At 39.3% G+C, this 16004-nt stretch overlaps 1 protein-coding gene across 1 annotated transcript in view; it reads left to right on the forward strand.

Annotated features, from left to right (window-relative positions):
• Window positions 1-402: 402 nt before the first annotated feature.
• The window catches only part of anxa3a (annexin A3a), a 41778-nt gene continuing 26176 nt past the window's right edge, over window positions 403-16004 (forward strand). Inside the window, exons 1-5 of the mRNA XM_078214860.1 lie at window positions 403-417; window positions 4836-4923; window positions 7248-7342; window positions 9340-9453; window positions 13958-14048. Of these exons, the coding sequence (XP_078070986.1) occupies window positions 403-417; window positions 4836-4923; window positions 7248-7342; window positions 9340-9453; window positions 13958-14048 (403 nt within the window). The remainder of the gene's footprint in view (window positions 418-4835; window positions 4924-7247; window positions 7343-9339; window positions 9454-13957; window positions 14049-16004) is intronic.

The raw sequence follows: 16004 nt of genomic DNA on the forward strand, positions 1-16004 counted from the left end.
AACTCTTTTGCTTAATAGACTCTTACAAAGGGAGCTGCTTGGAATGAATTTTACATATTTCTGGGGCAACGGCCCAATAACCATCCAGCAATACTGGGATCTTTCAGCAGGTTGGGAAAGTTAGGACTTGCCCAAGGTACACCCCTGCTAATATAGTACCTACCAGTCCCCTACCAGTCAGATGCCCTCTCCCTGCACACTGTCGGGTCACTATTGGTTGGCATGATCTCAGTGTAAGTTACAGGATCATAATCTGTAGGACCTTGGGTCTATTGTTATTGTATGCATATATTACAGTTAATTTTAGATCGTCTGCTACAGCCTGTAACTCATTCATTTTACATTTCTTTTTTTGTTTTGCAGAGCTTGCATCCTTAGCAACATTCTCAACTGAAGAAGAACATGTCATCCGCATGGGTAAATTACAAGTAACATTCAACATGAAGTCTATCGCAGGAGAAAGATGTACCAGGTTTAATTAGTGTTAGAAAAAAAGCATGCTCCCAGGATGGGGGTGGGTCTAGTTGTCTAAACAGAAACCTCTGAATTCAGCTGAATGATTTAAATGGGTATCTTTGCCGTTAAAACGTTTTGCACACTTTTTTGGAGACTTTTGTAGGTATATGTAACAAGAATTACATCACGCGCTGAAGAAACAACATCATTCTTATGATGTAGCCTACCTCTAGAATGATTATGAAATAGTTAAAAGAATTAACAGGGGCTTGTAAAAGTTGCGCTACAAAAGCCCTTGCTGCAAATAATATTCAATTTCCCATTGTGATGCTTTTGCTATTGGCCAATACTGTTTCCAGTAACAGTTAATTTTTCATCTGCCTGTTTTTGACCTTTCCAGGAACTGAAGCAGCCTAAGTAGTTGATGATTCTTTAAAACTTGTTATTTTGTTTAAAAAAATTTTAATTATAGAAATTATTTGATTTGATATGCTGCTTCATATCAATTTGTTATTCCTGGCAGGATTAACCTTATGTATTCATTAGAGATGGAAGTCAAAGAGCGGGATTTGTTTAGAAAATTTGTGGAGACAACTTTTCATTTTACAAAAGCTGAGGTAAACTTATACAATCATTGGTTAGAATATTGTGTCCAGGAAAAATGTCAAAGGCACGGAGAAGGTTGACAGGATGATGAAAAGAAATCAAAGATTTTAGTTATGAGTATAGAGACTAGGAAAACTGGGACTCTCTCCACGAGAAGTTAAGGAGCGATGTCTATTCGAGATTTTTCAAAATTATAAATTAGAGAAAGACCATTTTTACTGATCAGTGATTGAAATACATCACTAAAAGATTGAAAGGAGGAACTTGAAGACTTTTTACATCATGAGTTTAGGACCAAAGACTGCAGTAGAGGCAAAACAAAAGGTTGAGAAGGAAACTTGAAAATGAAAAATACAAAGGGTGTAAGAAAAGGACAGAGGATTAGATTAAATACATTCGTTCTTTTCAGGAAAGCTGGCAAAAAGGTGGTGGGTGATTGACCTCCTTCTGTGCTGAAAAAATATTACGATCCCGTTTAATCATAAATAAACAGCAATCATCTGAATCTAAATATTGGTTAAGCTATATTTAGGAGAGTTTTCTGACTTCTCAGAAATTATAGGAGTACAGATGCACTTAAAGCAAAGAGGGTTATTATGTGGCATTCAAATACTTAATGTGGGAGAACATACTGTTCTCAGATCAGATACATCTAAGTATTTAATAGCATGGCTGTGCTCAGTCTTTTCTGAGAGAACGTGCAACCAATTTTTCACAATTATCCTCTTCTAACATTAAGAGAGAATCATTAATGGAAACTATGGGTTATTTGTTCTTTATTTAGACTGGTTAAAAGTAGCGGACTGAATGTTTCATGTTGTATGTTTCTAGTTCAGGAGTGTTTTCTTGTTTTCTTCCTTACATACAAATAATTCTACTTGAACGTAACATTTGTACAAGCAGTTTGTCAGCAGTTTATTCTTTGTGCTATGTATTGTTTAGCATTGTAACGCTGCTTCATTCATATTGCTGTGATGCTACCAATGTTAGGCCTGTAGGGCCAGCAATGTAAAGTTATTGGTCTGTTAGAAATAGACTGTATCATCGACAGGGACAGTAGTATGGTGGTAAAGTTACTTGGACAGAAATCCAGAGGACTGGACAAATGCACTGGAGTTCAAATCCCACCAGGGAATTTACATGCAATTGTCAATTAAAATCTGGAACAACTGGATTATGGTAAAATGCCCTTTAGGGAAGAAAATCTGCTATTTTACTCCATCTGGCCTCTTTGTGATTCCAGCCCCTCAGCAATGTGATTGACTTTTAACTACCCTTTAACTCAATTGTACCCAACCACGACAGAAAAGTTGATAAAGAGCAATACCCTCACTCAAGTCGTCCTCACTAACATCTGGGCAATTGACTAGTCAAGAAATGGGGTAGATTCAGAACAGATCCAGCAGCTCAAAACTGGGCATCCATGAGGTGATGTGGACCATCAGCAGCAGCAGAATTGTATTCAACTACAATCTGTAACCTCATGGCCCGGCATATCTCCATTGTACCATGAACATCAAGCTAGGGGATCAAGCCTGGTTCGATGAACAGTCGAGGAGACCATACCAGGCACACCTAAAAATGAGGTGCCAACTTGGTGAAACTACAACACAGGACTACCCATACACTAAACAGTAGAGGGAGCATGCAATAAATAGAGCTAAGTAATCTCACAAACAATAGATCGCATCAAAACTCTGCAGTCCTGCCACATCCAATCATGAATCATGATGGACAATTAAGTGGAGGAGGAGGCACCACAAATATCCCCATCCTCAATGATGGAGGAGTGTAGCACAAAGACAAATTTGAAGCATTTGTAATCATCTTCAGCCAGAAGTGCTGAGTGGATGATCCACCTTGGCCTCCTCCTGAGGTCTCCATCCACACAGTCAGACTTCAGACAACTCAACTCAATGCATGAGATAGCAAGAAATGGCTGAATAAGCAGCCCACTTGACCGCACCCCAACACCACCTTAAACATTCACTCCTTTCATCAAAGGTGCCATGGCAACAGTATATAACATCTATAAGATATACTGCTATAATTCATCAAGTCTCCCTTGACAATTCCTTCCAAGACAGTAACCTCTATGACTGAGATGGATGAGGGCTACAGATACATGGGAATGCCAGCACCTACATGTTTCCCTCCAAGTCACACACCATCTTGACTTGGAACTTCATCGCTGTTCCTTCATTGGCTGGTTCAAAAACCTTGCACTCTCTTCCAGGGTGTACCTGCGCCACACGGACTGCAGCGATTCAAGAAAGTGGCTCATCACCACCTTCTCATGAGCAATTAGGGATGGAAACAAATACTGGCCTAGCCAGCAATGCTCATGTCCCATGAGTAAATTATTCTTAAAAACTCTATTTCCCTTTCCATATGTGAACAGCAGCCACTAGAAATGCCCTCTTTGACACAGCAGCAATGACATGCCACATTATTAGTGAAATCGTTGGTGGGTGTTGACTGGAGGCATAGAAAGGAGAAATTGAATCCTTCAGAATGTATATGATTTTTTAAGAAGTATTTAATTTGCAAATTATTCTTTATATTTCTTCTTACTTACAGTCGACTGGTGGGGCATGTGATTCCTGGTGGCCTAATGGTGGATACACTCCTGTGGGCTGTGGTGGTGTTGAGCAACTTACCCCAGGAGGAGAAATGACTCCAATTCCCAATGCTGCTTTTGTGAGTATTTTTCAGTCTTCCTTAGTAATGCCATTTCTTAATGCTGAAATTGCGCAGTAAGTTCACCAGCATATGAAAGAAAAATAAGTTAATGTTTCAGGAAAAGATCTTTCATCAAAACATGTTAATTAATAAATAGAAAAAAATAAGAATACAACTCCATACTTACCCGAGTAAAACATAACTGATGAATAATATATGAAATAGCCTATTTCTCTCCTCACAAATGCTGCCTGTTGTACTGATACAGCTCTAATAGTGACATCTATTCAAGAGAGTTGAAGGTGGCATGAGTATATCATGACAACAACAACTTGTAGCTATAAAGCTTATATTTATATAGTACCTTTAGCAAAATGGCCCAAATCTTCCTTTCAGGGTCGGAACCCTTACTTCCGACCCTGATAAGACAAAAAAAAATACACATTTACCTTCCTCTGATTTTTCTGGGCAATCTTCCTATGGAGGATCCCATGGTATTAATTCCCTCAGCACAGGAAACTGTGGAGACATCGATGAGAGGAATCTGCGCAGAAACCACCCACCCCACACACACTTTTAATGGCACTCGCTGAGGGCACGCAAACAGGCACAATTAGCAGAATCTCCCAATAGTGATTGGTTTGATCTGGGGGAATGGACTGTGTTGGATATAAATTGCACTTGGAAATTCCGGAATCTTTTGCATTGGATTGACCAATTTTCACTATGTTGTGCTGAGAAAAGTAACAACACCGAGTAGAAACTCCAGGCCATAGTTTCATTGGAATAATTTTTGCCTATATTACAAGTGAATGAAAGTAGAATGACCTTCATTCAACAGGTGATTTGTGCTATTGTCCTCGCTTTATGCATTGTAATTACAAAACCTCCCACCCTCACCCTATTACACACAACTATCATTAGAGCAGAATATATCTATTTTGATCAGTACTGAATCTGGGTTTATTACAAACAAAGTTTGTCATAGAATTATCAACACTGATCACCCTTAATGAATGCCATTAAGGTAATTGAAAATGTTATACAAATGACATTTGTAATATGCTCTTACAATAATTTCATTTAAATAGGTTGGGAGCCGTGGGTCCGTGAAAGATTGCACCTGTTTCAATGTCGGTAGGGATGTTGATAATCTTCGCAAGGCGATAGTAGGATTAGGTAGGTATTTGTTAAAATCTGGACTTACCTTTTAAAATACAGCTCCAATCATTTCTGTACATAGCTTCTAACGGTAATTATTTGCCACTTTTATTTTGGAAGAGATCATATCAAGCATGCTTTCTAAAGCTTGGTATTCATTAAGCACATGCACTAGATATTATAAAACCATGAAAAGTGATCTTAAATCTTTACTTTCTTGTAGAGTGGTGACAATGTGGAACTCTGTACCACATGGCATGGTTAAGGTGAAAGCTTAGATACATTCAAGGGAAAGTTAGATAAGCACATCAGCGAGAAAATAATAGAATATGTTAATAAGGTGAGATGAAGTGGGGGGAGGTTCAAGTGAGGCATAAGCACCAGCCTGTTGGAGCAAATCACCTGTTTCTTTGCTATATAATTTTATGCAATTCAAAACTATTGCAGAAAAGGCTGGAATCATTATTTTTCTGTTTTCTTCTTGATCTCTATGACTCAATAGTACCCATCCTGGAATTTTCACAGGAGATCTGATATTCTGCTGTAACTCCCACAGAAGACCTGCAGAAACACTAAAGAGATAGCAGTGTCCTTAAGAAAAGGAACCGTCATTAGGCCCAACATGTTATGGGCGCGATCTAGCAGCCCTGTTAACCATGGACCAAAATCCCATAATGGTCGCTATATCTCGTGAGTGGCCTAAAATGGGGTTTGTGCCAGTTTGAGATTTTCCTCCCGCCAGTGGCATAATCAGGTTCACGCCTTCGCTGGGTACGAACCTGATTTCCATAGATTTAAATAAATTTTAACATAATTAATGGGCTTGACACCGTAGCAACCGCCCATGACATATCCTCCCCCCAGCAGTGTGACATCACGCCGTCATGAATCACTAGTGGTTTTCAAAAGCGAAAACCAATCATGATGGCCACGCTGGATGAGCGGAGATGCCTGTAGGCCCCAGGGTTGAGGGACAAGGCTGGACATATGGGTGGTGTGGTGACACAGTGGTTAATACTGCTGCCTCATAGTGCCAAGGACCTGAGTTCAATTCTGGCCTTGGGTGACTGTGTGGAGATTGCACATTCTCCCCGTGTCTGCGTGGGGTTTCTCCAGGTGCTCTGGTTTCCTCCCACAGTCTAAAGATGTGCAGGTTAGGTGAATTGGCCATGGTAAATTGCCCCTTAGTGATCCAAGATGTGTAATTTAGGGGGGCTGGGTTAGTGGGGTAAATATGTGGGGTTACGGGAATAGGGGTTGGGTAGAATAAAGAAAAGGAGGGTCGGGGCAGACACAATGGACTGAAAGGCCTCCTTCTGCACTGTGGGAATTCTATGATTCTACCGTTTGGCACCCTGCCAGTGCCAAGGGGGGGGGTAACACTCCTCCATTGGGGGAGGGAGTTCCCGTTATGTTTGGTTGGGGGGGAGGGGGAGAGGGAGAGGAAGAGCTTCAATGCCTGTGAAGGTGGGGGAGAGAGGGGAGAGTCCTTTACCCTCAAGGGAGGAAGGGATGTCCCAATGTTGGTGTTGGGGCAGGGTGGCAGTGCCAAGCTGTGCCAGGGCAGTGCCAACCTGTGCCAGGGCACTGACCCACTCCTTCAGGGGCTACACTTACCTTTGCACTCCCAGAGGGATAAACAGGTTTATGTTTTTAAAAATCTGTCAAGAACCTCACTGACATGACATCACATTGGTGAGGTATGAATATTCAGTGAGGGGCGGATAATTTGGTGAGAGGATGAGTTAATTATATTCAAATTTATTAAAATATATTAAAATCAGGATCTCATCCAAAAATTGCAGAACCAATGGTAAACCTAGCAATTTTCAATGTCAATTATACATGTCTCCAGAACTTTATCCACTTTTTCAGGACATTCAACAAGAATTCAGAATTAATTTTACATGTCATTGGGAATTGCATCATAAACTTTTATTCTTAATTGTCAAAAATATTGTTTGTTTCACCTTTCCTGAAAATGTATGCTAGTAGGAAAAGAAATATATTACAGATAAAGATATATTTAATATTTAATAGCAGGATATCCATCAGTTATGTCCAAGAGCCTTATTGTAAACATATTCCTCGAGTCCAACAAAAGGAAATCTGGCACTCTTCATAACTTAATAATTTCTTACTAAAATAAAAGTTTATTAACTGGAAATAATTGATTTAGCTGCATGTTGACTGGGAATTTTATTTTGCTTTGTTGCTAATTTACAAATAAATGTTTTAAGAATATGTGCCTAAAATCATGTACTTTTTAACTTCTGTCCAAACTTATAATATTATAGGCACCTTTACTGAGAAGCTGATTTCCATTTTTAATCTAATTTTAGGGACTAATGAACAAGCAATTATTGAAATACTGACACACAGAAGCAACTGGCAACGTCAACAGATCTGTAAAGAATATAAGGCAACCTGTGGCCGTGTGCGTACTAAGATTCAAGCTGTTAAGATGTTCTTTCAAGGAAGACAATTTTTGTTTCTACAAATTGGATTTTCATTTTGAATTTAATGCATGCAGATTGAATTGTTGCTATACTCATTCAGAAGTTTTGTTCTCCTCCGTCTTTACACTATATAATCCTATTCATCGCCTACGTCAATTCCATGGTACTAATGAATATTAGAATACCCTAATAATGACATAAGATGATTGTCCAATTTGTTGCCTTTTTCTTCGTAATTATAATTGGTAATGACCTGATTTTCACTCAGGATTTAGTTATAAAGTATAGCTAAGATTGGGAACTGACCATAATGGTGGATACAGTAAGAAGTTTAACAACACCAGGTTAAAGTCCAACAGGTTTATTTGGTAGCAAAAGCCACAAGCTTTTGGAGCCTTAAGCCCCTTCTTCAGGTGAGTGGGACTTCTGTTCACAAACAGGGCATATAAAGACACAAACTCAATTTATATGCCCTGTTTGTGAACAGAAGTCCCACTCACCTGAAGAAGGGGCTTAAGGCTCCGAAAGCTTGTGGCTTTTGCTACCAAATAAACCTGTTGGACTTTAACCTGGTGTTGTTAAATTTCTTACTGTGTTTACCCCAGTCCAACACCGGCATCTCCATATCATAATGGTGGATCACAGATATGAACCCAAATTCCATGCTAATTGCAAAATATTGTACCTTCATATTGAATGAATTATGGATCTGGTTCACTCATTGAAGACCTAATTATATTGTGAAAGAAAATACACACTTTTTTCAATGTAGATGTAGTTGCTTCACATCAATTTCCTGCTTTACGAACATGTTTTCTACCAATTGCCAACAATTTTTACATTATCTTCTTTGAGATATTCAATAATAGCAATTCAAAAGCAGGAGTGTTATTGAGATTATTGTTGAATTAATCTTGTGTTAACAAGTGGAATCAATGAATGTTAACAAAATTCATGAACAGAACTTTTGATTGGGTAATTCAAAATTTTCTGATTATTCTCAAAAGTAGCAGATGCTCAAGTCAAGGCACTTTATAACTTCCCCTATTGCCATTCAATTGCACAAAGCCATCATGACTAATACGAATCTGTACCAATTGTGGGATAGAGTATTGACAGCCACAGTATATTTACATGTTTTAGAAAAGACCAGATAGTATTAGAGATGGAATTAAAATGAGCTATTTTCTACTCTTATCATGCTATAACCGGATACTTTCTTAAATAAGTTATCAGAGGATTTTTTTTTATGAGGCCAATTGTAAGAAGATGTGAATAACTAATATACCAATTAATTAAACACCTATGTAAGATTAACAGGTAGCAGGTAGCACAAAGTTTTTCTATCATGAGCAGAAAAAAGCTAACCTCATTAAAATACCAGTGTGGTCAGTGGTGGCACTTTTGCCTGAGAGCAGAGCCACATGCTTTTAAATGCATTCTCCATGAGTATTGTTACCTCAGTATAAAACTGGCAATGTGGATTGACAACATGTTATAGTCAACAGTCTGACTTTCATTTCCATTCATTTGCCTTTCAGATTAAATTGTAACTGCAACACTGCCTGTCTGGTCAAGTAGCTGTGAGAGATTCCTGTAGAATAGGCATCTTCCTAATGTCCTAAGCAACCTTCTTTCCTCAAATTACCACCAAAGCTATTTAACTAATTCCTATTTCATTGCTGTCTATGGGGTCTTGCTGTGTACAAATTGGCTGTTGTAATTTCCTACATTTCAAGAGTGGCTCCACCACAAACCAAATTTATATATGTATATATATAATATATATAGTGCTTTGGGATGTGTTGAAGATGTGACGAGTACTTTATGAATGTCAGGTGGAACATAAGACACTTCAGAGATCATTGTGTCGGGCATCAGAATAAGTAATTCCTGAATAATTTTGTGCAAAATGACTAGTTTTGTTTTACATTGTTATTATGTTTTAATTGGTCAATATGCTTTTCTGTTTCAGGAGCTAGTTGATGATTTGAAAGGTGACCTTTCTGGTGACTTTAAAAATGTGATCACTGCTCTGGTGTTGCCGCCAGCACTATTTGATGCAAAGGAGCTAGAAAGAGCAATGCGGGTGAACTTGTTTTTCTGTTCCATTCAAGTTTGATCTTTTATACCAGTTGGGAAGTGGATTGTCAGTTTATTAAAAATAGTGAAAATATTTTTTTTGCAGTAAATTCTCTAAATCACAATAACATGGCTGTCCTGAAGTATAGAGTTCAGGGTGTAGACTTAAAAATGCATGAAATGCTGAAGATTTGCTAATGTTTAGTTTATATAGTTCTTCCTGATTGATCCTGTACCTGTTTTGTTCAGATTATAGGTCAAGTAAGCAAAGATGTAGGTTGTAGCAGCATCTTGTTCATTTACTAAATGATTTATATCCTAACATAAAATATATTAAAGTCATGAACCAGTATCTTGGTTTGACATTTATGTGATTATGAGACTTCTAATAAGGGTGAGCATAGCTTGGAGCCCTGATGAGAGGAGACAGCAAAGTCCTGAGACTGCCTCCCTGGTAGGCCATGAACAGGAAAGATAGGGCTTTTTGAACATGGTTAATAACTAGCACTGTCTTCATGACCTCATGTATGGAAAGGTCTGTTGAACGCTGCTCTGGTGGAGGCATACTTGCCCTGCCCAGAGTAATCATTCTCATCTTCAGAGCTCCTAAGGGCAAGAGAATTCCCAAAGGAATGCTTTTCAGTGTTTGCAATGACTGTTTCCATTCATAGACCAACTTGCCTGACTAATAGCAAATAAAAAGTAAAAATGAACTTCAAAAAGGCAGCAAAAATTGACCTAAAAGTTTCTTGACCAATTATAGTGGATGAATGTGATGATAACCCACTGACTGTTGAAGCTCCACTATTTAAAGAAACACTGAGAGGGTCAGAATGAAAGCAGACAGAGCCAGACACTTGACAGATGGAAGGTCAACAAAGGGAGGTTGTACCACAATTCTCGGATATAACCCAAGCCTGACTTTTTCAATGATTACTCTTATGCTCATGTAGCATCAGTTGTATCTTTCCTGGACGACAGTGATAGGGTTTCTGTCATTAGCCACATCCTTAGAAGTTAGCCCTGGTCACCAAAGAGCCATCCAGTGTATCTGCCTGGAGGTGTGTGAAGATGCTTAAGATTGCTTCATTAGCTGCATGCTTTGAGCCAAGTCCATTGTACACTCTTTTTAAGTAGGAAAACTCCTCCCCTTCGAGAGATTCCCTGGCAGTGGGTGTTGATCGGTTGTTCAGACCACGTGACCCTTACTCATAAGGCTAGTCTTAAAGTGACAATCACCAAAGGTGCAAACAGAGACTGGTCCAGGAGGAAGGCATCATGGCAGTTGCTGGGTTTCTTGCACAGACCAGTGGAATCTCTTTTGATTGATGAATCTTTCTATCAGAAATATAAATATCAAAAAGGTATGTCGGCCAAGTTGCACAGCTCCATCATTAGCTTCTTAAATAGTCATCTCAGGCACTTGCTGCCTTCATCCATTAAACTCGACACAGAAAGTTAAGTCTTGCCATTACAAATAAATGTCCTTGTTTAACTGTTGTTTTGCTAATTACAGCCAATCAACATTTCTGCCACTGAAAATTAACCAATGCAAGTATGGAGAGTCACACAGTTTGGTTTTGAGTTTTTCAGGAAGATCTTAAAAATATCAAATTTTGATATTCTTACTTTCCCTTTTTATTCTTAATCTGGCCTTTCTTTCCTCATTATTTCTCTTCCTGTACTTGATTTGACATTAAATTCACTCCCTTCAATTCATCCTCCTTCTCAGTTCTTCCTATACTTATTTCCCAATCCTTAAATCTCAACGCTAAAGAGATACCCTGTTGGTCGCCTTGTTCACTCAAGTTCAAGAGGCCCTGTTTCCCTTCCTGCACTGTTGTCAGCTCACATTTTCAGCAACTTCACAGGGAAAAGGTCTTGAGCTGAAAGTTGCAGGGCAAACCTAATTAACGGCAAATGATGTTAGCTGCCCTGCTACAGTAACATCTGGCACATTATTGTTCTTAAATTGACCTTGGCAGTGAATGAGTCAATGTTTTGGTCGAGGAAGTGCTTTATCATTATCTTACCAAAAGCACAATAACGGACACACTGCGGCTAACACATTGTGAATATTTCTGCAATGAGGGAGAGTTTATTTTTAAAGAGAGGTAGTATGCGTTTAAGATGGAAGGAAAGCAAACTAGAGACAGAATAAGTGTAAAATATGTATGAGAGTGTGTATGTACATGTTGAGAAAGTTAGATAGGATATTCACATATTGTTTAAATGTATCAACATATCTAAGTTTAAAACCAAACAAAATGTAGCAGATTTTCCATTCCTGGGTATATTGGATCACCTGAGTAGGGCAAACTTTGGCAGGTAATATTGCATGCTCAGGATATATGGTTGCCTAGTGATTATGGTACTGGACTGGAAACCTGGAAGTTCTGAGTTCAAATTTCACCCTGGTAAGTTGGTTTACAAATGTCCTTTAAGGAAGAAAATCTTATCCAGTCTGACCTTTATGTGACTCAAGGCCCACAGCAATGCAGCTGACTCTTAACTGCTCTCTTAAATTGCTTAGCAAACCATTCAGATGTATCAAACTGCTATGAAGACTTGTAAGATGAATAAAACCAGATGGACCACCCAGTAAAAATATAGACAACAAACATGACAAAAACACACACTTCCCAGATGACCCTGCAAAGTCCTCCTCATTAATAGCTGGAGGCTTTGCCAGAATTGGATATCTGTCCCACAGACTATTCAAGTAACAGCCTGACATAGTCATACTCACCAAATAATTTCTTGCAGCCAATGTCCCAAACTTGTCTATCAATACTCCCTATGTATGTCCTGTCCTATGAACAGGATAGATGTACCAGAGTTGGTGAAACAGTGGTACACAATAGGGAGGGACTGGCCCAGGGAGGCTTCAACATTGAGGCCAGAACTTATGAAATCTCATGCATCAGGTCAAACATGGGCAAGAAAATTACATGCTGGTTATCATATACCTTCAGCTGATGTATCAGTACTCCTCCATGTTGAATGTCATGTGGAAGGAGCATGGGTATGTGGCCAGGGGACATTAATGGATGTCATCACGGGTAGCTCAAAAGCACCACTACTGCCGAGCTGAAGGACTTATCTTTCAAATAGGACCTGTGGCAGGAGATGAGAAAACCATCAAGAAGGAAAAAACTACTCTGAATTTTCTTCAAAACCTAGCTATTGTAGATGAATCTGTCTATGATGGTATTGGAGAAGTGACCATTGCACAATGTTTGTGGTAACTAATTCATACTGAGGACAATCTCCATGGGGATAGGTGGCACTGCCACCATGCTCATTGTGGTAGATTCAGAACAGATACAGCAGCTCAAACTGGGCGGGCATGAAATATGTGGGGCAGCAGCAGAATTGTTTTCAACCACAATCTGAAAACTCATGGCCCAGCATATCCCTCACTGCCACCAAGCTAGTAGACCAATCCTGGGTTTAATTAAAAGGTATAGAAGTTCATACTAGGCGTAGCATTAGGCAAACCTAAAAGTGAAGAGGCAACCTGATGAAGCTGCAATATGACTACATGCATGCTGAGCAGCAAAAGCAACATGTTATAGACAGGATTAAGTAGTCCCACAACCAGTGGATCAAATTCAAATGACCATAACAGTTACGAGATTGGCATTAAGAACTGTCTTAGTAATTGGCTTATTTTGGAGAAGTAAGCTGATAGGTTCCTCCAGCTGCACATTATTTAGTTGACTCTTAATTCCTTCAAGGCAACTGGGATTGGGCAATAGGTACAGCCTTACCACTGTTAGCTGATCATAAAATAATCAATTTTCAAAAAGTGAGCCTGCCTGACCTTTTTTGTTGGACACAAAATTATTTGGGACATTCAATTCTGCTCGTTATTTTTTTGCTTATTCACTGCATTCAGTATTTACAGGAATAGGAACCAGCAAATTTGCTTACTTTTTTTCATACTCTCTTTGCTGATGCCATACGCATATTCACTTTTTCCACATTTCCCAGCTTGGGTTCCAGCTCAAATGTTCTTGCTACATATTTTTAAAGGTTTGGCAACATAATGAAGTTCTGATTTCTGGCATTTTTGATTTAATTGCATCGCAATGTTAAATTTCATCTCAACACATCAAATACATAAGGTAGCTGAAGTCTCGCCTCGGAAATGAAAGCACATCTTGCGAACTCACTGAATCATCTCACTCCTCCCCATACCAGTGCTGTTTAACTTTAGTTTGATTATTTAGAATATCTGAATCTCATTGGTCATAAAACAAATCAAATGGAATACTGCTCCTGAAGAGAAGTGTACATAACAGTAGTCCAGTATTACAGTTTGGATTTCTGCCTGTTCTAGTCAGTTTTCCAGACAAGGTTATATGGCAGTGGAAAATTTTGCAGACCTTTGTGAACTTTCTCACCTAGAGCTTGGGGACATTAGGAAAAGAACTTTCAGGAATGGAAACAAATCTTACTTTAATATCACTTTTGTTCTGAAATTTCCTTTAATTTGATTTCTTTAGGGACCTGGAACAAATGAAAATACGCTGGCTGAAATTCTTGCTACAAGAAACAACCAACAATTAAAAGAAATAAAGGAAGCCTACCATTCAGGTACATGTATCTATAGAGAGGGAGTCTTTCACAATTTTTAACGATCAGGACCGAGCTGTGGCCTCTGACACCCTTCGTTGAATTTCATTTTCAAAACTGTTAGTTTTATTTAAATTGTTAATTGGAAAATGTGTTGGAATAATTACTGGCACCTCTATTTTTTAATATTATTTGGTAAAATCTTGAAAGTAATCAGTGCAGATGGCTTAAAAGTAAACTGAACAGCCTACTCAATCTGAAAACAGTATTAGAAGGTATATTGTTAACTTACAGAGCTCCAGCAGATTCATTATTTACAGGTTAGCAGATAAAATGCATATTCTGCAGAGTTCCAAGATAATCAACAAAAAAAATCTCTGCCCTGCCCTAAATGCATATAGGAACAGGAGCAAGTTATTTAGCTCCTTCCTCCTGGTCAGCAGCCATTGTTTCATTAAATTCTGGCTGATCTGTGACCTAACTTCATATACCTGCCATTTCCCTTATGCCTTTGGTTAACAAAAATCTATCAATCTCAGGTTTAAATTTAGCAATTGAACAATTGAACCAGGGGCAGCATGGTGGCTCAGTGGTTAGCACTGCTGCTTCACAGCTCAAGGGACCCGAGTTCGATCCCTGGCTTAGGTCACTGTCTGTGCGGAGTCTGTATGTTCTTCCTGTGCCTGCATGAGTTTCCTCCGGGTGCTCCAGTTTCCTCCCACAGTCCAAAAGACATGCTGGTTAGGTACATTGGCCATGCTAAATTCTCCCTCCGTGTACCCGAACAGGTGCCGGAATGTGGTAACTAGGGGATTTTCACAGTAACTTAATTGCAGTGTTAATGTAAGCCTATTTGTGACACTAATAAATAAAATAATAAAAATTTCTATTTGCGGAAAAGAGTTACAAACTTTTGCCACTCTTTTCCAGTATAAGACTGGATTTTCTGCCCCCCCCCCAACCCCCCGTGGCATATTTTCTGGTGGTGGAGGCGAATTGCCATTGGCCACCAGTGAGAGTTTCTAGTCCTGCCAAAATCTATGGCATTTTACGTGGCTCACTCACCCTGCCACCAGAGAATACACTGTGGGTAGTCGTCTTCAGCAGCACTGGAAGCTCCCCCCAGTTGGAAGGGCTGGAAAATCCCGCCCTAAGTGTTTCCTAACTTCACTACTGAAAGGCCTAGTTCTAATTCCTCAGCTATTCCCCTTTGTCCCAGACTCCCCAATTAGCGGCGATAGTTTCTCCTTATCTACTCTGTCGATTCCCCTTAATATCTTATGAACACCAATCTAATAACTCATAATCTTCAAAAAACAGGGAATACAATCAATGTTGGGCAGTGGCAGGTCACAGTGCTAGGGGCTGTGCCAGGATAGTGCTGGGGGGTGGTTCTATGGCGAACTCCTTGGCTCTCTCTGCGCTAGCACAGCCTTTAAATATGGCACCCAGATACTCGAGTGTCTAAGTTTCTGGTGGGGCAGGTGAATCAGAGGCAGCACTGCCAGTGATACATTGTGGGACCCGCTCTTTGATTTTTCTTTTCTCTATGTCCCGGACTATACAGCAGAGAAAGACTTTAGTGCTGTTTTTCCTGCCTACCCATTGGTCTTTGCTGAGTTCCAGGAAAATCTTGCACTAGGAATTTCATCTTAGCTTCTCCGTTCTCAGACAAGAGACTGAAGCTCAAACAAACCTTCTGTGTATAGGTCATAAGAATATTTGTTGAACACACACAGAAACCCTCAACGAGATACTGCTGTGCAAAATGCATACCTAGAGTTATTTTCTGAATTTTAATGTAGGGAAAAGCCAATATGGATGGATTTGGTTATGCCAATCCAGTATCACATCCTCCCATAATCATCACCATGTTTGAAAACAAGTTATCCTTAGATTTAGAAAAAAAAAGTAACAATGATAATTGTAGCTGACATGCCCATCTGCCTCAGTAGGATCTGCAGGCTATTCACACCA

This window comes from Mustelus asterias, chromosome 1, assembly GCF_964213995.1.
Source record: "Mustelus asterias chromosome 1, sMusAst1.hap1.1, whole genome shotgun sequence".
Lineage (NCBI taxonomy): Eukaryota > Metazoa > Chordata > Chondrichthyes > Carcharhiniformes > Triakidae > Mustelus > Mustelus asterias.